The sequence below is a fragment of the Rhinatrema bivittatum genome, chromosome 2 (genome assembly GCF_901001135.1).
Source record: "Rhinatrema bivittatum chromosome 2, aRhiBiv1.1, whole genome shotgun sequence".
In the NCBI taxonomy this organism is placed as follows: Eukaryota; Metazoa; Chordata; class Amphibia; order Gymnophiona; family Rhinatrematidae; genus Rhinatrema; species Rhinatrema bivittatum.
Genome location: NC_042616.1, coordinates 7752402 through 7777528, shown reverse-complemented (window position 1 = coordinate 7777528; position 25127 = coordinate 7752402). Strand labels below are relative to the sequence as shown.

Sequence of the window (25127 nt, the reverse complement as noted above, 5' to 3'; positions counted from 1 at the left end):
GCTACTGTATATATCCCTCTACGTCCATATTTTCTTCAGATCATGTCACACATGGCCTGAGCTCCCCAGTGGCTCCCCTGATGAAGAATAGCCATCATTTCTCATGTGATCTGCTTATTCAACATTTGGCGTCCATCTCGAAGGAGCAAAGCCCCTATCTCTCTGAGTCTTGCCTGCTCTTCTTCAGTAAATATTGGTATGGTTTTAACCGGGATCAGGGCAGGTATCAATGTATACAGACTTATGCACCTTTTTTGCTCTGCTGCTTTCTTAGCGGCCTCATCCGTTAGCCTATTACCCCTTGCCTCTGGGGTAGTAGATTTTTGGTGCCCCGGTACATGAACAATACCTCCTGCGGAGGCATCAAACGCTCCAGCACTTGAATGACTAGCTCTTCATGTACCAGTTCTTTACCTCGGCTGTTAATAAGCCCACTTTCTTTCCTGATTTTTCCAAAGGTGTGTGCCACACCGAAAGCATGTTGCGAGTCTGTATATATTGTTCCCTCCCCTTTGTCCATCAGTTGCAATGCTCGGTCCAAAGCATACAACTCACAGGATTGAGCTGACCACGTATTAGGCAGTCTCCCTGATGCTACTCTTTCTAGGGTTTCCCCCGTTGATCACGGCATAGCCGTTATGTCTCTTTCCCTGAACACGTCTAGATGAGCCGTCCACAAACAGCCTCCTTCCAGTGTGTGAGGGCTTATCAGGCAGGCCCGTCCTTACTTTTAGTCTGGTACTCAATTATGTCCAGACAATCATGGGTTACACCTGTTTCCCTTCCTTCCTCTTTCAAAAGGAACTCTGCCGGTCTATGCATGTATCTGTGGTTACACCAGATCATCCCTTTAAGATAGCTTCATACTTCAATATTCTGAACTCTGTGAGCCACCCATGAGCTCGCTGCGTCAGAATGGACCTGACTGAACGAGCGGTGCTCGCTATCCCTGCTCCCCCAAACGTAAGTTTTCCTATTTCTCTACTACTCTAACAGAGCTGTTGTGGCGACTGATTTGAACACAGACTGAGAGAGGAAGGCTACCGGATGTTTCTTTCCTGTCCATATCTGTGTTAAAACCCCTAGTGCTGCTCCCTCTTCTTTTGTCCCTTGTATATTGTTCCCTTCCCCCCCACTACTTTGGCATATAGTGGCTTTGTTTTCTGGGCACAAGAATCGATCCATAGTCTGCAGTGTCCCACTAACCCTAGGAAGTTCCTCAATCCTTTCCTGGTACTTGGCACGGGTTGTTCTGCGATTCCCTGTATCCTTCCAGGGTTTACTCTTCTCTGCCCTTCACTGATTAAGTGTCCTAAACATTTCACCTCCTTCTCCACATACTGCAGCTTTGTTTTAGAGACCCGGCCCAGGAAGTTAAGCAGCTACATTTGACCCTCCCCTGTTGCCGACTCGCACCCAGACCTCTGGTTCTATCTCGGCCTCATCTTGAGGTGTCAGTGGATTCACGTGGATGACCAGCTGCTCTCCCTCCACTTGGATTATGCCCTCCTAACTGTGTTAACAAATCTCTGCCTAGCAGGCTGCATCCTGCTTCTGGTGTATAGAGAACTGTTCCTTGGCCTTCTGTATTTGTTTCCTCCGGCACTGGGACTGAAAATTGTTCTCCCTTTACCCCTGAAGCTTAGATTCTTGGGCGTCATCCTGACCCCTTACTGGTAGGTTTACCACTGAAAATCTAGCAGCTCCTGCATCTACCAAGAAGATTATTGCTTCCTTCCCCCCAGTAGGTCCTAAAAGTAAGTAGCCCCTAACCTGCACTAATCGCTGTCATTTTCCACCACTGAGAGAACTTCCTTCTCTCAGCGTTTGGGGACTCTCCCTTCTTAAAGTGCCCTACCTGCCTGCAGTGAAAACCCCCTGCCCGATTTGTATTTTATTCTATAAATAAACCTTAAACCTTAGGATCCCATCCTTCTCGGGCTTCCTGGGGCTGAGGGGATCCCATCCCTCTCAACCCCCTTATGCCAGGGGTAGCGAGCCCCTGGACTTTCTTGAAGTTTCCTTGCCGGGAGTAGCGACCTCCTGGACTGAAGCTTCTTTCTTCCTGGCCTCGGGATCCCATCCCTGTTGGCCCTGGTCCTCTAGTTCTCCCTTCTCCCCAGGGAGCCTTTTTCTATTTGTTTTCTTGCAAGCAAGTAGGGTGCTTTTTTTTTTTTCTCTTCCCTTTCCTTATAAACACTTTCAGTGCTTCTGTCACTAACTCCTCTATGGAAACCTCCCTCAGGGGATAGAGGGGTCTGAGTCCTCTGGTCCTTCTGATCTGTTATCTCTTCTCCTAGCCCCAGATTCTGCAGCATCCGGGAACGGATACCGCTCTGTATCCGGTAACTGCTTGAATTCTTTATCTAGCCTCGAGGCACCCTGCCGGTGCCTTTGTTCCTTTTTTGCCTTTCCTGTTCTCTTTGTGCCCTGGCTGCAGCTTCTTCCACTGCACCCCGATCTATTCTGGTATCACCGATAATCTCCTCCCCACGAATCCCCTTAACTATTGGGTGTGCGTCTGATTCCCTGCCGCCTTCACTTTCATACGCCGGGGGGGAGGGGAAGGGGCACTAGGGAAGTGCATGCACCGGATCTAACTGTGGCAAGTGATCCAGGGGAGTCCCGTTTCCTTTTCTCTATTTCCCAGGGAAGGTCATTTTTGGGAACTGTCTTAGGCTCTGATATTTTAATGGGCAACATAATTTCCCTGCTGCCTGTCCAACATGTGGCATAGTCTGCCTCTTCCTGCTGCTGTATTATTATCCCACCCTGGGTCCAGGATGGGGTATTTGTGTTCTGCAGGGACATCTTGTTGGTCCCTGATATTCTCTTTCCCAGATTTTCATTCTAGCTGCCCTAATCATAGCCTTTTCTTCTGTAGTGAATAAAATCCCCCATAATGGAGGTTAATTCCCCCCCCCCCCCCATGAGTAAATACAGGGACCAAGGAACTGGTCTGCCTGTTCTGCCAGTCCTGTTGGGTCCTCCAGTAAGGATTTCATTTCCTGACCTCTACACTAGTAAGCGGGCTACTAACGTAGCCTATCTGCCCCCTCCTATCGGCACTTCCCTAAGGGGACACATCTGCTCAGATTTCTCATTCTTTAAATTGTTTTTACATTTCCCTATTCAGTCCTAAAGCAGGGGTCTGGGGAAGAGGCTCCTCCCTTATTAGTACCTGGGGGTTCTCCTTCCTTCTGCCTGCGTTCCTCTTCCTGTTCTTCCTCTCTCTCTCTGCCTCTGCTGCTGCTGCTCTTCCTGTTCTTCATCCCATATGTCAGGGTCTTGATCTCTCCTCTGCCTCTCTCCTGTGGCACCCCCTGGTCTTTCTAGTGGTGCTGGGACCACTGCTGATGCCTGAGCCTGTGCTGGCGCAATACGCAGGGGGAGCATTAGGGGCCACAACAGGTTCAAACGCTGGCAGGCGTTCCAGGGGATCCCACCTCTGCAGCCCCCCCTTTCTCCCCACAGCTTATTATGCTGTGATTGATTCTGAAGTCCAGGTTCTTGTACCTGAACCGGTAAACATTATTTCTGCACTCCCTGTCCAAACAGGAAGCGTAAGCTGCTTCCTCCTGAGAAAACGGCGTTTTCCCATTCACATAAAAGTTCAGCATCTGGCACAGCCAGTTTTCATCTGCTCCGCGCTTAGGCCAATAAACTGCCGGCGGTGTGATATGTATTTATTTTATTTATTCATAGCTTTTATATACCGGCATTCGTAAAAAAACATCATGTCGGTTCACAGGTAGCTGAGAAAGGAAATGACAATGATAGGTGGAGGAAGGGTAGCTGGATAAAAAGGTAAGGTAACTTCACTGCGGAGCCAACCAGCGTCACAGTTAATTTGGTTAAATAGACGAAATGAACTGATAAAAGAGATTACATATAATAAACCATATTAGACATAATTAAATATGTACAAAAGGAAGCAATGCTGGGGATAGGGCGGGGGGAAGCGCACAGGGGGAGGGGGGAGATGCGAAGGTGGCAGGGGTATGTAAGGGAGCAGCAATAGGGAGGGGGGATACAGGGTAAAGTGGGGCAGGGTGGGAGGGGGGGTGCTGTACACAGTATAAGGCGTTCATAATATATTACTGTACATATGGAGCTATATGGGGCAAGTGGAGGAAGGGGGGGGGATAGTATAAGGGGGGGAGAAGAGGGGGGGTGGGGGAAAGGTGCTGTAAATAAGGAGCTGCATAGTGGGTGGTGGGGAGGTGAAAGGTGAGTTGGGGGGAGGTGTGTGAGGGGCAGGGGAAATAATAACGATGCGGTGAAGTCACAGACTAGGATTGTGAGGGGTTGGGATAGGCCTGTTGAAATCACCAGGTCTTGATTCCTTTTTTGAAATGATTAAGGGAAGGTTGTAGTCGGAGCTCGGCGGGGAGGGAGAAGGCTCTCTCTCTGGTGGTGGTGAGGTGAGCGATTTTGAGTGAAGGGGTGTGCCGCAAGGGAGTTTCTGGTGGGGACGGTTGGCCTGGTGGAAGTGTGGCATATCTTCGATCCAGGGGGAGTTGTTTTTGTATAGCGTGTTATGTATGATGGTGAGTGTTTTGTATTGAGAGCGGAAGGTGATTGGGAGCCAGTGGAGGTCTCGTAGTATGGGAGTGATGTGATCGGTCTTTCTTGAGTTTGTAAGGATGCGAGCCATGGCGTTTTGTAGGATTTGTAGGATTATACACTGCTTGGGCCATTCAAAGCAGCAATATTTTATCATTTTCCTCTTGTCTTTTCCTTTTGTACAAAATCTGTCTTCCCATGTCTGTGACATCCTTCCCAACGGGCTTTCGGAGGGAATTAAACTGGGACTAATCGCTACCCGTCCCTTTACACTAGGTACCTTATTTCCCATGTGAACTTCTGGGATTAATCACACTTACTCAAAATATCCTTCCGCTTTTCCTTCTCCTGCTCAGTCCCTCTCAGGATATGATAAACGAGGATTAGGATCAATCTACGTCCTGCCAGGAGGGCAAGAGTCAGTTTCATACACCACGCACACTTCCCAGAAATCACAAATCCTCCCACCACAAGTAAGCCTGTAAAATAGCCAAGAAACTTACCGGGTGCTGATCAGTTTCTCCTTATTGCCGGCGTGCCTGCGCTACTTCTTTCGCTGAGTTCACTAATCGCAGGGTCAATCAGTCCTGCCACGGACCCCTGATGATGAAACCAGGACCATTGGGAAAGGTTCAATGGGACGCATCTTCCTGTCTTCAATAACCAGGTATCCGTGGTCAGGATGATCTCAAATCCCGCGGCGAGCCCCCATCTGTGGGAAACAAAACACACTTTTCCCTTGCGGGAAAGATAAAACAGTGAACAAATTCAGCGAATCGAAGTCTTTATTGTAACATTTGCAAATGGATGCACCCAAAGCCAACACCAGCAGGTGTCAGTAATGAGGCATGAGCTTGCTATTAAAATACAGGGGTTTATATACTCAATTTAGTTCCTCTTTTTAAGCCTTGCGGTTAACTTGTTCTTTCTGCCTTGGTACATATTGGGGGGGGGGGGGGGGGGGGGGTTAGGAGAAGGGGGGTTGGAGGAGGCTTGTGGTTGTTGCTTTTCTTGTACTTCCCTAATTCTAGTCTGGAACAAGAGGAAAAAGGGGGGTATGGGCTGCTTTCAACATCTCTTAATATTACAGCTAAGGGTTTCTGCAGAAAGATTTGACTTCACAGAAGCTGCGCAGGCAATTGTGCCCTTTAGTTCATCACTTAGGCCTGCTCATGGTCTTAATGACAAGGGGAGTTTTACTCAGGTGTTGTGTTTCTATAAGAAGGGACCTCTGGAGGACATGGTTTAATACCACTATCTTTTCCGTTATAATAAAGCTTTCTAGCCAGCCTGTTTCCAGCCGTCCTCCACAGCCTCCAACTTCCTCCTTTTCTAGTAACTGCCCCATAGTTTTTCACGGCTTCTAACTTCCTCCTTTTCTAGTAACTGCCCCATAGTTTTTCACGGCTTCTAACTTCCTCCTTTTCTAGTAACTGCCCCATAGTTTTTCACAGCTTCTAGCTTCCTCTTTTTGCAGTAACTGCTTCAAACTACATGATTTCTCTTATAGCTTGTACATAAAAGTCACAATTTTTGATATTCACCCCAGCTCCATCCATGTTTAGCAAAGCTTTGTGCACAATTCTAGCAGTCAATCCCTCCCACCCCATCCATAGCACCGTCCTGTCTACAGGGCCATAGCAGCACAGAGTAGGCCACACAGAGCACTCTATATTTATCCTTCTTACTGTAATAATAACACTCAAATTTCATTTCCCACAATTCCATCTCCCCTTAGAAAATAACCTGTCCTTCTCCCTCCCCATCTGGAGGAAGTCATCCCTAACCAGCCTGCATGTCAGTCTGTATGCATGTGTGTGTGTCAGCATGTATGTGCATGTGAGCATTCCTGCCTCTTAATCTGTCCCTGAGTGAGCCTGTGTGAGAGAATCAATGTGGGGTTTAGAGCACAGATCCCCTCAGGGGCCGCAGCCCAGTCAGGTTTTTAGGATTTCCAGAAGGATCAGGCATGAGGTCTATTGCATACAATGGAGGCAATGCATGCAGGTTTCATGCATATTCACTGAGGCAATCCTGAAAACCTGACCGGATTGCAGCCCTTGAGGACTGAGTTTGGGGGATCCCTGTTTTACAATGTGAGTGAACATGAGAGGGAAGAGAAAGTCCGCGCGCACCCTCCACTCCCTGACTAAACCAAGGATTGTTTAGTTTTAATTACTGAGTGTTAATTGATCTCTGCTGTTCTGAAATACCGTACATTATTGGTGTTTGGTATATTTTTTTTTATTTCTCTCTCATCCATAAATCAATACATAACCAAGAGATGCAATGGTTTTCTGACCAGTTTATTTTCCACACCTCTAATAGACCAATTAGGAATATCCACCAAGCCAAATTAGCTGCTCATCCACTCAAACACATCAGGCACGTATCCAGAAGAGAACGTTCCTTCTCTATAGCTGGTATCAACGTATGGAACAATACGCCATTGCACTTACGTCGTGAACCCTGCCACAAAACGTTCAAACAAAACCTCAAAACACGGTTGTTTGAACAAGCATTCTATACATGATCATTGTCTAACTTGCAAATCAGTTTTACTTGAAAATTAGTTTTACTGTATAAAGTTATCACCTACTGTTGAAGTTGATTGTTTACATTCCTTTTAACTGTTATATGTAAAGCCTGTTGCTATTTATTGTTTACGTACTGTATAACCTGTTACATGTAAAGCTTTTTGCTAAGTTATTGTTTTCTGTAAACCGAGGTGATGTAGACCTTTACGTACCGCGGTATATAAAAATCTCCAAATAAATAAATAAATAAATAAAATTTAGATATTCTGTTAGCTGTATTATTCATTAAAAGTCTTACTATATCAATATTTTATGTTTTGGCTTTATGCAAATTTATGAAAATTAGGGGAGGGGCATACTCCCCTCCCCCCCTCCCGTCGAGTGCCCAGCCCTGGGCTGTGAAAAAGTTGCCACCCTCCTCCCAGCCCAGAGCCTGAGCGGAGGAGGGGGTGGGGATCCCCCTTATGCCCCCGCAGCAGGGGCCCACATTGTGCAGCTCGGGCTCCCTCACACCCAGCGGGGAGGGCACTTTCCGGGGCATTCGTGCGCCTCGGGTCAGTGCTGGGCTGGCACCCGGGCAGCTCTGCCAGGAGTCGCAGGGTGATGAGTCATCAGAGGCAGCAGCCAATCGGAGGTGAGGTCAGGAGAAGGGGGCGGTGCCTGCGGAAGAGGAAGACGCACGAGGTCAGGCAGAGGGAGAGCTCCTCCCCCCCCCCCCCCCACGTGCTCCTAACCCGGGAATTTCCTTTTCTTAAGGAGAAATCTGCGATCGCAGTAAAGCTCAGCCCCGCAGGGTAAGCGCGCGCTCTCCCTCCCTCTCTCTGTGACATTTTCTAGCACAATGAGGGGGAGGGGGAGTCAGGGCTTTAAATCCGAGCCCCTGCAAAAATTCCCAGGAGACCCGGTGCCTTGAATGGGGGGGGGGGGGGGGGGTAAGCACCGCCCTGGGAAAGAGAGCAGAGGGGGTTTAGCCCACGAGAGTCTCCGCTCAGAGCTCACAAGTCACTACATTGGCTTCCTATCCCTTCCCACTTACAGTTCAAGCTTCTCTTACTCACCTACAAGAGCCTTCCCTCTGCAGCTCCTCACTACCTCTCCTCTCTTATCTCTCCCTGTACCCTCCTCATGCACTCCCCTCACCATGCAAGTCCCTCCTATCTGGGCCCTTCTCCTCCCCCCCCCCCCCGATTCCTGACTCCGTGCTTTCCTCCTGACTGCACCGTGTGCTTGGAATAGACTTCCTGAGCTGCTGCATCAGGCTCCCTCTCTCGCCTGATTTATATCCTGTCTGAAATCCCACCTTTTTGAGGCTGCTTTTAAATCTTATCCCCTTTTATCCTCTTATGGTCTCACTTTTTTTTATTTATTTATTATTTATTGTTATAACATTTAAACAAAAAAATGCAATAATGCAGGAATGTCCAGAAACAGATAAACAATATTATCTTATACATTACATAATATATTTTACTTTTACCAGCCCACATCTAGGGGGATAAAGAGAGTTCATCCTACTGCATGTCCTCTCTTCCTTTATTACAACCCTAACTCCTTAACAAAAACTACTTTACTATTTTTGAGATTTGTCCCTTAGAAATCGCTCCAAGTGTGTAGGGTCTATAAAAATAAACTTACTATTTTGGTACATTACATGACATTTACAGGGAAATTTTGGTCTCACTCCTTTTTTTTAACTATCTTCTTAAAAGTAATTCCCGAAGGGAGGTCACGTGGTGTGGTGCGCCTGATCAGACGTGCCGGTGAGGGCTCCAGGCACCATCCCTAATACAACCTTTTAATCCGGAGGCATCCGTACTTAGCTTAATCAGAACTTCCATAGCGGAGAGCACACGTTCGTCGACAGCTATGTGTATAAATCACCGCTGAAAATACCTGTCAAGGGTGGAAAATTGGAGACGATAAAGCCGAAAGGACCCGCTGAAAAGATGGCCGCTGACTCTGAAAAGCTGCCTGATTCTGCCTTAAACCTGCAAGCAATTGGAAGCCTTCACTTCAAAAGTGACTGGCGCCGTGATTGAGGCTCTGGACTCTCGATTAAAATCTATTTCAGAGCAAATCTCAGAACTCAAGGTATCGTTAGCAGAAATCACTCCAAGGCTCGAGATGGCAGAGGGAAGGACGACTCCACTGCCGTGGCAGTTAAAATCTCATCCCTTGAAAAGCAACTGCCTGCAGAAAGGGAAAAGATAGAAGACCTAGAGAAGAGGTCTCGCAGAAACAAACTCAGTCTGGTGCGGATCCCAGAATCTGTAGAAACTTCATTTGGACAGTTTTCTAGAGAAATGGATCCCTGAAGTGCCACAGCTACCAGATCTTCAAGGCCTAATAAAAAGAGAACGAGTGCACCGACTGGGCCACAGATCAGATGGAGACGGGCGGCCCAGAGCTGTTATTGCTGGGTTTCTAAATTGGGCGCACAAGCAGCAAATCTTACGAGCCGACCACAAACATCAGCATATTTGTTTGCAGAATAGTAAAGTCTTCCTGTTCCAAGACTATTCTGCAAAAGTAGCAAAAAGTCGTCAAGAATTCAACCCACTCTGTGTGTCGCTGATGCAGAAAAATGTAAAGTTTGCTCTGCAGTTTCTGGCTCATCTCTAGATCTGGCAGGGAAGCAAGACGCACGTTTTTAATGACCATGTCCCTGCAAAACCCTTCATAGACTCTTTACCATGAACTTTTGCAAAACAAAAGTCAAAAAATGTTCTCTGTCTCCACCTACTGGCAAGCAGGGAAAACCTGCAGGCGTGGACTTGTCTGCTAGGACTAAAGGAAAGGAAATTATCTGGTAAGGATAAATTTCACCTTTCAGGGCCTGATCTGAAGAAGACTTTCTGTGCATAAAACCCGGGATTGTGCCTGTAAATGGGCTTTTGAACATTGCTCTCAGTTGTGTGTGTAACAGTAAGAGAGAGATGTGTTCTGAGGGAAGAGTTGGGGCAGGGATACTATTTATATACAAAAGGGTGAAATTGCATCTGAGCACAGAGATTCACATACATATAGAAACATAGAAATGACGGTAGAAGAAGACCAAACGGCCCATCCAGTCTCTCCAGCAAGCTTCGCACTTTTTTTTTTTCATACTTATCTGTTTCTCTTGGCTCTTAGTAACCTTTGGTTCTATTTCCCTTCCACCTCCACCATTAATGCAGAGAGCAGTGTTGGAGCTGCATCTAAGTGAAATATCTAGCTTAATTAGTTAGGGGTAGTAACCGCCGCAATAAGCAAGCTACACCCATGCTTATTTGTTTACCCAGACTTTGTAATTCAGTCCTTGGTTGTTGTCTGTATATAGATCCACTTTTCCTCATTCCCCCTGCCGTTGAAGCAGAGAGCTATGCTGGATATGCGTGAAGTATCGGTCTTTCTCCCCTGCCGTTGAAGCAGAGAGCTATGCTGGATATGCATGAAGTATCGGTCTTTCTCCCCTGCCGTTGAAGCAGAGAGCTATGCTGGATATGCGTGAAGTATCAGACTTTCTCCCCTGCCGTTGAAGCAGAGAGCTATGCTGGATATGTGTGAAGTATCAGACTTCTCCCCTGCCGTTGAAGCAGAGAGCTATGCTGGATATGCGTAAAGTATCAGTCTTTCTCCCCTGCTGTTGAAGCAGAGAGCTATGCTGGATATGCATGAAGTATCGGTCTTTCTCCCCTGCCGTTGAAGCAGAAAGCTATGCTGGATATGCGTGAAGTATCAGACTTTCTCCCCTGCCATTGAAGCAGAGAGCTATGCTGGATATGCGTGAAGTATCAGACTTTCTCCCCTGCCGTTGAAGCAGAGAGCTATGCTGGATATGTGTGAAGTATCAGACTTTCTCCCCTGCCGTTGAAGCAGAGAGCTATGCTGGATATGCACGTAGAATCAGACTTTCTCCTCTGCCGTTGAAGCAGAGAGCTATGCTGGATATGCGTGAAGTATCAGTTTTTCTTCTTCCCTGCCGTTGAAGCAGAGAGCTGTGCTGGATATGCACATAGTATCAGACTTTCTCCCCTGCCGTTGAAGCAGAGAGCTATGCTGGATATGCACGTAGTATCAGACTTTCTCCCCTGCCGTTGAAGCAGAGAGCTATGCTGGATATGCGTGAAGTATCAGTTTTTCTTCTCCCCTGCCGTTGAAGCAGAGAGCTATGCTGGATATGCTTGAAGTATCAGACTTTCTCCCCTGCCGTTGAAGCAGAGAGCTATGCTGGATATGCTTGAAGTATCAGTCTTCCTCCCCTGCCGTTGAAGCAGAGAGCTATGCTGGATATACATTGAAAGTGAAGTATCAGGCTTATTAGGTTTGGGATAGCAACCGCCGTAACAAGCAAGCTACTCCCCTACTTTTTTGTGAATGAAAATCCTTTTTTCCACATTCATTCACGTCCTCTAGACTTTATGGATCCACCGTGTTTATCCCGCGCCCCTTTGAAGTCCTTCACAGTTCTGGTTTTCACCACTTCCTCTGGAAGGGCATTCCAGGCATCCACCACCCTCTCCGTGAAGAAATACTTCCTGACATTGGTTCTGAGTCTTCCTCCCTGGAGCTTCAAATCGTGACCCCTGGTTCTGCTGATAAAAAGCAGAATTGTGCATAATTAGTAGATTTATGTATTTATTTATTTATTTACTTTGATATACCGACATTCGATCGAGATATCACATTGGTTTCCATCAAACTGAGTGAATAGGGCAAGGTCTGCCCTATTTTACATTGTAACAAGATGACTTATCTATGATCTAAAGAAATGGGTGGAAATAGTAACAACTATGATGTATTAAGGGAATAGCATTTAAAATAAAATTAATATTACTTTGTAATGAGGTAGTTTGTATCCTGTAACATTTTACATTGTAACGAGGTCAATTAAATTAAATAACATATAACACTTATATACATTGTAACGAGGTCATTTATATAACATAACATTTTACATTGTAATGAGGTAACTTATATTAGGGCTGGAGAGAGACATTTCAGATTGATATGATGACCTTGCTTGGGAGAGTAGGATTGGCTGGGGGATTTGGGAGAGGCTGGGGGAGGCTTGAATAAAGGCAGACGGGGGTTACCTAGGTGAGGTGTGGGCCAGAGTGAGTGGGGGTGCCGGAGTGGGTGAGGGCAGGGAGGGGGATTTAATTAGGGGTACGAGTTAATGCCGGGGAGGGAGCTAAGTGTCTGGCGGGGAGGTTTCCTTTTTTTTGGGGGGGGGGGGGGGCAGTGTTTAGCTCAGGGAGTGGGTTATGCAAACTTTAGCTCCAAATGGGCCACTAACACGCACCCACTTTGAGATTTAAAGTCACCCACACAGATTTAGAACAAGTCTCCCGAAATGTCTCACCCACCCCCAGAGTGCCTCTCTCTTATGTCACCAAACCTGTGGAAGCTGTAGAAAACCATAAATGTACATTTAAATGTAATACATCACTTAATGGCCTGGAATGTGAGCCAAGGAAATAACCGGAAATGGGAGCCGTGTTACTGCCCAGGACACCAAACTCTTCCTGCCCTGTTAATTGTTTGATTGATTGTATTTCATTAGTCTCCTGATTTGAAAGAAGACTAAGCAGAAGGAGATAAGAGAGGGGAGGAGGGTTTTGGGAGCAGGCTCAGAGAGGAAGGGATCGATTTTGGCAGTGTTACAGAGGAAGAAATGATGCACTTTGGCAATGTTTTGGATGTAGAGAAGGAGGGAACGGCATCAAAGATGACCCAAGGTTAGGGGCTGAGCAGTCAGGAGGATGAGAGCACAGTGACTTCTCCTGATGTGACAGAATCAGATGTTCCTCAGGTTCTGGATATTTCCTATTGTGTAGCCCAGAGCTTTCCAAACTTTTCATGTTGGTGACACACTTTTTAGACAAACATAATTTCGGGACACTGTAATTCATCTACTAGCAAACCAGAGGTTAAAGGTTAAATGAACAAAATGTATTTTGACAATTTACGTATGTTTCCTTAAATATATACATAATAAAATGTTTCACGGCACAACCTATCTTGTGAAAACCTTTCATTTATATTAAAAATATATAATATTCCAAGATTAATGTTATTGTTATAATTTATGAGTAACAATAATAAAACAAAGTTATTGTGTTATTCAATTTACCTCTTTAATGAGATAGATGAGCTTGATGGACACAGCTTTTGAATATTTGATGTTAATAAAGAAGTCCAAAAGGTCTTCTGCGTAATTTTAAAAAGCTGGCCAGTTTCACACTATAAAATTATTGATAGCCTCATTCAACTAATTCTATATGGCTATGAGAGTGAAGTCTGGAATTTATAGGAAGGGACAGAATGTCAATATAAATCCTGCACCTCCAGTTCTGTAACTCTGTGCATCCACTGAAATTCCCCCAAACAATGGAGCTTGGATGTTTCCCTTACAGCTCATCATACTAAAAGATATTTTCAAATTTTGGTGTCACCTCACAGTAACAGCAGCACAAACACCTTCCACTGCCAGGCACATTGTGAACTAACACAAAACCCCGCAAAAAAGACACCCAAAATCTATACTGCAATCCCATCATAACGTAACAGTAATAACACCAAGGACTCAAACAACAATAACCCTACCTGTGAAAAAGCAAGGGTAAATATTAACTGGGTCCTAGAATACCAATATACCACCTACTGAGGAAACAAAACAAACCAGATTGCTATAGATCCCTATGCTAGCAGAATCTCTCATCATGGTCACACACACAGAGCAGAGACAGACCCTCACCAAATACAGACTACAAAATAAAGGAGCACAAATTAGACAAAAACTGAAATGGAAATCCCAAGAAGCCAGACTCTCTGTATTAACAATGGAAAAACAGAACCACCATTCCTCATAAAACATAAAATCAAGAAACATAAAGCATCAGTTATAATAGTAAAACCATACTAATAAAATAATATTTTAAAACTATTGATAAATAGAATTTCTATTAATTAAAATCATATACATTTTTTACAATTTCCCAAACACCAATAAAATATTTCAAAACAGCACATTTATCAAATAACACCCAATAATTAAAACTAATAAGGATTTTAAAAAGCCCCTGCTGTCCATACTTTGGAGCTCTTGATTTCCAGTCACCCTGATATTGTCAAGGATTAGGAGGTTATCCTCTCTCTCTCACACACATACTCACATGTCCATTCTCTCTCACACATACACTGTCACATACATACACATTCATGCTCTTATATCCACCATAACCTCGCTCTCACAAACACTGACACACTCTCAGGCTCTAAGACACTCTCTTCCCCTCCACACACACCCCCCACACAAACTCTTACTCCCCTGGATTTTCTCATACACACTCATGCTCTCACTCTCTCTGGCTCCCTCACATACACACACACATACCCAGGCAAGTTCCCAATCATTCTCATACAAACACACACACCCAGGCAAGCTACCAGTCATTCTCACACACTGAAACTGACCCCAGGCAGGCTCCCATTCATTTTCATACCACTCCCTCACCATCCCCCAGGGATGCACACATTCATTCTCACACAGACCCCAGGCAGGCACCAATTCATTCTCACACACACACAGACCCCCAGGCAGGCACCAATTCATTCTCACACACACACACCCATACACCACACACAGGCAGGCACCTCTTCTCACACATACAAACCCCAGGAAGACACCCATACATTCTCATACACAGACACACCCTCAGGCAGGCACCCATGCATTCACACACATACACCCCCAGGCAGACTCCCATTCATACACATGCACACACTAAAAGCAGACCCCCTCTCTTTCTTTTGCCAGCAACCTCGGAGCCTCTCTCATTCCTCTGCTGCCACTGTCACTGCTGCCACATGGCTACTGGGGTGGCGCTGATTGCTGCTATTGGCACTGAAGCCCATTCTGCTGCCTCCTCTGTGCAGGCCCCGTGGGTTTCCACTTCCTCCAAGCTGATCTCGTACATTGTGAGATCCACATGGAGAAAGTGCTACTCTTGCACATTCCCAAAGATTACATGTGCCAATCAGTAAAAAGTAATTTTTTTTTTTTTTACCTTTGCTGTCTGATCTTAGTTTTCTAATCGGTTGGTCCCAGGCTTTTTTGTTCTACCCCCCCCTCCTCCCCTTTATTATTTTTTTGCCAATTCATTTCATATTGTCTTTTTTTCTATTTCTTTTCTCTCCATCTATCTTCTTCCCTCAAACATACAGTCAGGTTCTCATTCTCACATGCTTTCTCTCTCTCACACACTCACAGGCTCTCACTGTCACATGCTCTCTCTCATACAATCATTCATACTGTCTCTCACTGTCACATGCTCTCTCTCGTACAATCATTCATACACAGTCTCTCTCTTGCACATGCTGTCAGACTCACACACACAGGCTCTCTCTCACTCCCACATGCTGTCTTGCTCAAGCACAGGCTCTCACTGTCACATGCTGTCTCTCACACACACACAGGCTCTCACATGCTGTCTCTGCAAACATTCAGGTCCTCATTCCCACACACAATCTCTCAACTCATCTCATACACGCAAACAATCTCTCAACTCATCGCAAACACGCACTCTACGGGCCCTCAGCTTCTCTCTTACCTCTGGGCCTCCTCTTCACGGGTGGGCTCTGCAGCGGCCACCCTGCTCTTCTTGGGCCGATCCGCGGCAGCGGTGGCCCTGCTCTTCTCGGGCCGATTCGCGGCAGCGGCGGCCCTGCTCTTCTCCGGCCAATCCGCGGTGGGGACCCTGCTACCGGGCCTCCTCCTCCTCTTCTTAGCTGGCAGCAACAACGCTGCTCCTCTTCTGCACGTGGCCGACGCTCCTCCCCCTTCCTGCCCGTGCGGCTCCTTCAATATTTTTCTTCCGGGGCCGCATGGGCAGGAAGGAGAAGGAGCACCTGCATGTTTAGACGTCACCTTTTTCTTCTGGCCGTGGTGACGTGAGCTCCACCACGGCCTTGCCGATCTTCCTGCCGGCACGGAGCACAGCGATTCTTCAGTACTAAGCCGCCAGTGGGATAAGGTCCACCGGCGGCCGCATTGGCTCCCACTTGCCGGTGTGTCACGTGCACCGGGCTTGCGCGACACACCGGCACACTGCAGGCGACACAGTAAAGTGTCGCGACACACACTTTGGAAAGCTCTGGTGTAGCCAAATGGACTTAGCCAGATGGACTCAGGACCAATGGACAAAATGGTGGATGGTCTTCATCAAATGACTTATGAGGAGAGATTGAAGAATCTAAATATGTACACCCTGGAGGAGAGAAGGAGCAGGGGTGATATGATACAGACTTTCAGATACTTGAAAGGTTTTAATGACCCAAAGATAACGACAAACCTTTTCAGTCGGAAAAAATGAGCAGAACCAGGGGTCACGATTTGAAGCTCCAGGGAGGAAGACTCAGAACCAATGTCAGGAAGTATTTCTTCACGGAGAGGGTGGTGGATGCCTGGAATGCCCTTCCGAAGGAAGTGGTTAAGACCAGAACTGTGAAGGACTTCAAAGGGGCATGGGATAAACACTGTGGATCCATAAAGTCTTGAGGATGTGAATGAAGAGAAGAGGCATGGGGGTGGCTTGCGGGAATGACGGCTACTACCTGGAGATATTACCCTTATTCAATAAACATACACACAGTTAATGCGACACCAACATTGCTCTAAGCTTCAACGGCAAGAGGTAATGTGGGGAAAAAAAAAGATTTCCATTCACAAAAAAGCAGGGAGTAGCTTGCTTGTTACGGCGGTTACTACCCCAAACCAAATAAGCCTGATACTTCACTTTCAATGCATATCCAGTATAGCTCTCTGCTTCAACGGCAAGGGAGAAAGTCTGATACTTCATTTTCAATGCATGTTAGCTCTCTGCGTCAATGGCAAGGGGGGGAGATGATACTTCATGCATATCCAGCATTGCTCTCTGCTTCAACGGCAGGGGGGAATGAAGAAAAGTGGATCTATATACACACAACAACCAACAAGGACTGAATTACGTAGACTGGGTAAACAAGCATGGGTGTAGGTTGCTTATTGCGGCGGTTACTATCCCTAACTAATTAACAGGTCGATCCAGTAAAGTGTGCTCCGTCGGAGCGCACTGTCACCCTGCTCTGGACGCGTGTTTTCCCTTACCCCTTATTCAGTAAGGGGAGGAAAACACGCGGCCCACCCGCGGCACCTAATAGCGCCCTCAACATGCAAATGCATGTTGATGGCCCTATTAGGTATTCCCGAGCGATCCAGTAAGTAAAATGTGCAGCCAAGCCGCACATTTTACTCTAAGAAATTAGCGCCGCCCAAAGGTCGGCGCTAATTTCTTCCGGCCCCAGGAAAGTGCACAGAAAAGCAGTAAAAACTGCTTTTCTGTGCACCCTCCGACTTAATATCATAGCGATATTAAGTCGGAGGTCCCCAAAAGTAAAAAAAAGTAAAAAAATAAAAATAAAAATTTTGAATTCGGCCCGCGGCTGTCGGGCCGAAAACCGGACGCTCAATTTTGCCGGCGTCCGGTTTCCGAGCCCGTGGCTGTCAGCGGGCTCGAGAACCGACACCGGCAAAATTGAGCTTCGGCTGTCAAACCCGCTGACAGCCGCCGCTGCAGGCCAAAAGGAGGCGCTAGGGACGCGCTAGTGTCCCTAGCGCCTCCTTTCCCTCGTTTGCACCGCGTCGCCTCATTTAAATACTGGATCGCTCGCACCGGCGAGGGGCCGGTGCGCGCGCCGGGAGAGCGGGCGTTCATCCGCTCTCCCACGGACTTTACTGGATCGGGCTGTAAGCTAGATATTCACTTAGATGCAGTTTCAACACTGCTCTCTACATTAATGGTGGGGGTGGAAGCGAAACAGAACCGAAAGGTTACTAAGGGCCAAGAGTAACATAAGCATGATAAAAAAAAAAGAGTGCGAAAGCTTGCTGGGCAGACTGGATGGGCCATAAGAACATAAGAACATGCCATACTGGATCAGACCAAGGGTCCATCGAGCCCAGCATCCTGTTTCCATCAGTGGCCAATCCAGGCCATAAGAACCTGGCAAGTACCCAAACACTAAGTCTATTCCATGTAACCATTGCTAATGGCAGTGGCTATTCTCTAAGTGAACTTAATAGCAGGTAATGGACTTCTCTTCCAAGAACTTATCCAATCCCTTTTTAAACACAGCTATACTAACTGCTCTAACTACATCCTCTGGCAACAAATTCCAGAGTTTAATTGTGCGTTGAGTGAAAAAGAACTTTCTCCGATTAGTTTTAAATGTGCCACATGCTAACTTCATCTTCTTCTGCCGTCATTTCTCTGTTTCTATGTTTCTAATGGGTATTGTGCTCTTCTGCTAGCAGATGGGAGACGGAGTCAGATTTCAAGCTGACGTCATCCTGGGTACTGACTCACTTCCTCAGTATCTCACCGTCTCCTAGCAGATGAGGACACTATACCACACACTAGAATAGTGTTAACAATTACAGCAAAGAAGAAAGAAAATTTACCTTAAGAAGATCGATCCCCGCTCTCTTGCGGTGAAACCTAAGGGTCCCTCCCCCAGTTGAAAATTCCTGAGGTGATTTCCAATATCCCTCAGAGGTGAGCCTTGGTCCGGTAGCCGGTTCCCGGCGTGGACTTAACACCTACAGTGGCTGAAAGGCAGTGGGTGCAGAAACGAGCACGGCAGTGAAGGTATTTCCCTCTCCCTCCCCCCCCCCCCCCCAGACCATCCAGCACGCAGCCAATAAGCGCCGAGACCAGGTAAGGTAAAAATCTTTAAATTCAGGTCTCCGGTCTCCACAGCTTGGATTGCGCACAACTGAGCGCACAGACACGTTTTTGAGGGCAGCCACGAGCACAAACCCGTGAAAACAATGGCACTGCTGCCCAAGAAGGCCAAGGGGCACTCCCTTTGCACAGCCTGCCACATAAGAGCCACATTCTTCGCAATGCTGCCTGTGTCAGCATTGCGAAGAAGCCAAAGCCTGGACCCCTGCTGTCAGGAGAGGGGTCCGGACCTACTAACGATTGCTCCCCAGACCTATATCTCCGACATGGCCTCCCCATAGGAGGGCACCTCTGGGGTCCCTACTCCCCCCCCCCCCCCCCCCCCCCCCCCGGGATCAAAATGGACCCACGGACCTTCTCATGGGTGGAATTTTTCAAAGGGCTGCAAACCTTCGTTCAGACGCAACCAGCCCCAGCTGCGCACCAGGCTCAACCCCTACCGAGAGCTCTAGATCCTCCCGGTCTGGCTCTGATGCCTCGAGACATGCCTCGCCTAACCAAGAACCTCCCTAACAGGGATCCAGACACCTCAGATGAGAGTGACTCCCTGGAAGAAGGAGAAATTCCCCCAGGGATGGAACCATACCGAACCATGCTTCGCTTCTTCCACAAGGATGAATTACCAGCCCTTGTTTTCCAGATTCTAAAGACGCTAGGTATTCCAGGCATGGACCGTTTGGCGGAACCAAAGAAGAACCCCATCTTGGTGTCCCTTCATAAGGCCTCATGCTACATTCCAATGATGGAAGCCATCCAGGAGCTGATTGACCTGGAATGGAATGCTCCGGAGGCCAGCTTCAAAGGGAGGCAGGCATTGGAAGCCCTATACCCTCTGGAACCTGCAGTCAAGTAATACCTGCATTTCCCGAAAGTGGACACTATGGTCTGTGCCATCTCAAAGCGAACAACTATTCCCGTTGAGGGAGGAGCAGACGATTGGAATCCATCCTTAAGCAGGCCTTTGATGCAACAGCAATGACACTGCAGATTGCTTCTGCTGCGCACTGGTGGCACGTTCCTGTTTGCTCCTTTCGAGAGACAGATACATCCGGATCTCATACCAGGGAGACTATGGAACCTGCAGCGTCCTTTCTCACTGACACAAGCTCAGATCTAGTATGCACCTCAGCCAGAGGCATTGCCTCTGTAGTGGCAGCCAGAAGACAACTATGGCTACGGAATTGGTCTGTGGATGCGACATCTAAAGCGAATCTCATGAGAATGCCTTTTAAAGGATCTCTTGTTTGGAAGTGAATTGGAGAAATTAGCCAACAAATGGGGCGAATCTCCAGTGCCTCGACTACCGGAAGATAGAAATAAAATATCTCGGCGTCCCTCCCTCTAGAAAAACCAAAGGCAAGGGATCGCAGCACTTTAGACCCTACAAGAACCCACAGTTGCTGGCACCTCGCCCCTCCGGAAGCTCCCAGTCCTTTCGGAGCAGACAGACCAAGAGGGAAGCAGGACAAGGGGCAGGCTCCAGCCGTGCCCCACAATGAGAAGAGGCCGAACCATCCACAGGAAGAAGATATAGGGGGCTGACTTGCCCTCTTCTACCAAAGATGAGTCGAGATAACGGCGAACAAATGGGTCCTAAATATCATTCGAGAAGGGTACTCTCTGGAATTCCACAACATCCCTCGAGACAAATTTATGATGTCACCCTGCCACTCCCACTCCAAGAGACTGGCAGTAGAAACCACACTAACAAGACTATTCAGCCTGAAGGCAATAACTCCGGTGCCCACACCCCAGCAAAATACTGGGCGCTACTCCATCTATTTTATCATTCCCAAGAAGGAAGGGTCATTCCAGCCCATCTTGGATCTCAAAAACGTCAACCATTCTCTGCGGGTGCAACACTTCCTTCCGCATGGAAACTCTGCCCTCCGTTATAATGGCAGTACAACCGGGAGAGTTTCTAACCTCCCTGGACCTTTCCGAAGCCTATCTTCACATCCCAGTCCATCAGGATCACCAGCGCTTCCTGCGCTTTGCGATACTGGGTCACCATTACCAGTTCTGGGCACTTCACTTTGGCCTAGCAACCGTTCCCAGGGCCTTCACCAAAATTATGGTGGTCGTGGCAGCAACACTGAGGAAGGAAGGGATCCTGGTACATACTTACCTGGACGATTGGCTAATCAGGGCAAAGTCTTCGGAGGAGAGCCGGCAGTTGACCAGCAGAGTCAAGAGCCTACTGCAGGAGCTTGGGTGGGTTGTGAACACGAGGAAGAGCAGTCTACAGCCCTCTCAGTCACTAGAGTATCTGGGGGCCCGGTTCGACACCAAACAGAACAAAGTCTTCCTCCCCCCTCAGATGAGAAGGAAACTGATGGAACAATTGCGACGATTGATGACCAATGTACGCTCCAAGGTACGGGAATACCTTAAAGTCCTCGGCCTCATGGTATCAACCCTGGAGGTTGTTCCATGGGCAAGGGCCCATATGCGACCGCTCCAGCACTTCCTACTGTCATGATGGAACCCACTGTCCCAAGACTACTCAATTCACCTCCAACTACCAGCGGAGGTTCGAACCCAACTCCAATGGTGGCTACAGGAAGACCACGTAAGCAGAGGAGTAAGCCTATCCCCACCGAACTGTCTTGCTCACCATGGATGCCAGCCTGCGAGAGTGGGGAGCTCACTGTCAGGAAATGACAGCCCAGGGACAATGGGACAAGAAAGAGGCGAAATGGAACATAAACCACCTGGAAGCTCAAGCAGTCAGACTAGCCTGCCTGCGATTCAGCCACAGACTCCGCGGCGAGTCAATCAGGGTAATGTCAGAGAACGTGAAACAGTGGCTTACATCAACCGCCAGGGAAGAACCAAGAGTCAGCAGGTGTCTCTGGAAATAGACCCCCTTATGGCATGGGCGGAGATAAACCTACAAGGGATCTCGGTCTCCCACATTGCAGGAAAAGACATCGTCTCAGCAGACTTCCTCAGCAGGGGAATAGATGCTGTCGGCCACAGCCTTCTAACTGAAAGTAAATTGCTGGGGCCTCCCAGCCATGGATCTACTAGCCACCCATCTAAGTGCCCAAGTCCCCAGGTCCTTCAGCTGCAGATGAGAGCCACAATCGCAAGGGATCGACCCCCCCCCCCCCTCGCCCAAACCTGGCCAGAGGAAGACCTACTGTACGACTTCCCTCCATGGCCACTACTGGACAGGGTCATCCGCAAGATAGAGCATCACGGGGGACTAGTTCTGCTAGTGGCCTCGCACTGGCCAAGACGACCATGGTACGCAGACATGCGAAGACTCCTTGCGGGGAACCCTCTGTATCTACCTCCACACAGGGACCTGCTCTGGCAGGGCTCGATCCTCCACGAAGATTCGTCTCAGTTCTCTCTTACGGTCTGGCCCTTGATAGGATTCACCTGAAGAAGTGCGTTTACTCAAAGGCCGTGATTGACACCCTGCTCCACATCCCTGTCTTACATACGGATCTGGAGAGTGTTCGAACCCTGGTGTGAGGACCATGGGATCCTTCCACGGACAGCCAAATTCCCCATGATTTTGGAGTTTCTACAGGACGGTATGAAGAAGGAGTTATCACTCAACTCCCTCAAGGTCCAAGTTGCCGCGCTGACTTGCTTCAGAGCCGAAGTGAACGGTATCAGACTTATCTAACCATCCAGATGTGTCCCGCTTCCGTCAGGGGGTTAAACAACTCCGACTACCCCTAAAGTGTCCGGTGCCTCTATGGAATCTCAATCTAGTATTAAACTTCCTAGCTGGGGCTTCCTTCAGACCAACACGCCTCTTAACATAGAAGACAACATTCTTGGTGGCAATATGTTCAGCTCGTCGCATCTCCAAACTACAGGCACTATTCCTATCAGGAACTGTTCCTTAGGTTCACACCTGGAACCATACAACTATATACTGTCCCTTCCTTCTTAACGAAAGTGGTTTCCCAGTTTCACATGAACCAAACCATCTCACTACTATCTCCAGATGAACATAAGTACTAGGAAGACTCATATCTTCTTCGCCATCTAAACTTCAGCGGACACCTAGTCCAATACCTGGAAAGATCGGAACCTATGCGCAAAATGGACCACCTGTTTGTTCTTCACAGCGGGAAGAAACAAGGGGAAGCGGCCTCGCGGGCGACCATAGCCCGCTGGATCAAAGAAGTAATCAAGGCGGCCTGCATAGAGGCAGGAAAGCCCTTACCTCTACAGGTTAAGGCCCATTCTACAAGGGCCCAGGCAGTCTCTTGGGCGGAAACCAAGCTGCTGTCGCCTGCTGAGATCTGTCGGGCGGCGACATGGTCCTCCATACACACCTTCTCCAGGTTCTACTGCCTGGATGTCCAGGCCTGGGAGGACACAGCCTTCACAAGGGCAGCACTAAGTGGGCCACGGGCAGCCTTCTGCCCAGTCCGGGAGTAGCTTTTATACATCCCATTGGTCCTGAGTCCACCTGGCTAAACGGTAGGAAATGGAGAAATTACTTACCTGATAATTTCATTTTCCTTAGTGTAGACAGATGGACTCAGCATCCCACCCACAGCTGCCCCAGAAAAGAACCTCTGATAGTATGCCTCGAGACTAAGCAAATTTATTTATTTATTTTATTTATTTATTTTGTATACCGACATTCGATCGAGATATCACATCGGTTTCCAGGTAACAAGTTGAATAGGGCGAGAACTGCCCTATTTTACATTTAACAAGATAACAATTAATTAAACTATTAAAGTAAAAACATTGTAACTTATGAATACAAGAGAATGTGGGTATAATTTGTAGCATATATCCTATATACAAAAATACAGTATGACTTGGTTACGAATAGATCTGGTGTCGGAGGCTATGGTGTGGGGGGGAGGGAGTGGGAAAGGGGTAGGGGTGTGTTGGGGTGGTGCGGGGGGGGGGGATAGGGGGGGAAAAGAGGGGGTGGTTGTGAGGGGGGTGTTATGCGTTAGTGCATGTTAGGGTTACGTGGGAAGGTTTTCCAGGACATGCATTTGAGGAGGTTGGGAATCCGGAGGGAAGGCTTTCAAGAACAGCCATGTTTTTAGCTGTTTTTTAAAGACTTGTGGTGAGGGTTCGTTTCTGAGATGTGTGGGGAGGGAGTTCCATAGGGTAGGGCCAGCTATTGTAATGGCTCGTTTGCGTGTTGTATTGAGGTGAGCATTTTTGAGATTTGGGATGGAGAGGAGACCTGTGTTGGAGGATCTGAGATTCCTTTGTGTGGTGTATGGTTGGATAGTGTTGTTTAGCCAGTCCATTTTGTTGTTGTTTATTTTTTTGTGTATAAGGGTGAGAGTTTTATACTGAATTCTTTGTGTGATGGGGAGCCAGTGGAGGTCTTTGAGAGTGGGTGTGATGTGGGTGGATTTTCTGTGGTTAGTGATAATTCTGGCGGCGGCGTTTTGTAGGACTTGGAGGGGTTTGATGTGGATTTCTGGTAGTCCAATGAGGAGGGAGTTGCAGTAGTCGAGTTTTGAGAAAATAATTGATTGAAGTACTGTTCGGAAGTCGTGCGGTTGGAGGAGGGGTTTGAGTTTTTTAAGTGTTTGAAGCTTGAAAAATCCATCTTTGATTGTATTGGAGATGTGTCGTTTAAAGTTGAGTTGGCTGTCGATTGTTACTCCTAGGTTTTTTGTGGACGGTGTGAGTGAGGTTCTTGATAAGTTTGGTATTCCAGGGTTGTTTGAGCTCCCTGGGTTGTTTGAGGGGGTGCTCGTGAGAGGAGAAGAGGGACGGTCGTCATGGATGTGAATGATTTCTGTTTTGGCTTGGTTGAGGCAGAGAGATAGTTGGGATAGCAGTTGTGATAGTTTTGAACTGAGTTTGTTCCATCTTTCCATGGTGAGTTCAATGGACTTGGTTATGGGGAGTAGAATTTGTATGTCGTCTGCATAGACAAAGTAGGTGAGGTTGGCATCTGAGAGGTATTTGCATAGTGGGAGGAGGTAGATGTTGAAGAGGGTTGAGGATAGTGAAGAACCTTGAGGGACGCCATGAGTGAGGGGCACTTGGGAGGATTCAGATGAGTTTGTCTTGACAATGAAGGATCTGTTAGTGAGGTAGGATTTGAACCAATTGAGTGTAGTGTCTTGAAGACCGATTTCTTTGAGCCTGGTGAGGAGTGTTCTGTGGTTGATGGTGTCAAAGGCGGCTGAAATATCAAGGAGTATCAGGAGGAATGTTTTGCCACTGTCACGACCTCTTAGGATGGTGTCGGTGAGAGCGAGGAGAAGAGTCTCTGTGCTGTAGAATTTTCTGAAGCCAT

General features: G+C 47.6%; 1 protein-coding gene across 2 annotated transcripts in view; it reads left to right on the top strand.

Moving 5' to 3' along the window:
* The first annotated feature begins 714 nt into the window (after positions 1–714).
* LOC115083474 (zinc finger protein 271-like) overlaps positions 715–25127 on the top strand; it is a 33026-nt gene continuing 8613 nt past the window's right edge. For both annotated transcript variants that reach the window (XM_029587328.1, XM_029587327.1), the window contains exon 1: positions 715–963. In XM_029587328.1, coding sequence (XP_029443188.1) covers positions 916–963 — 48 coding nt within the window. In that variant the 5' untranslated portion in view covers positions 715–915. The remainder of the gene's footprint in view (positions 964–25127) is intronic.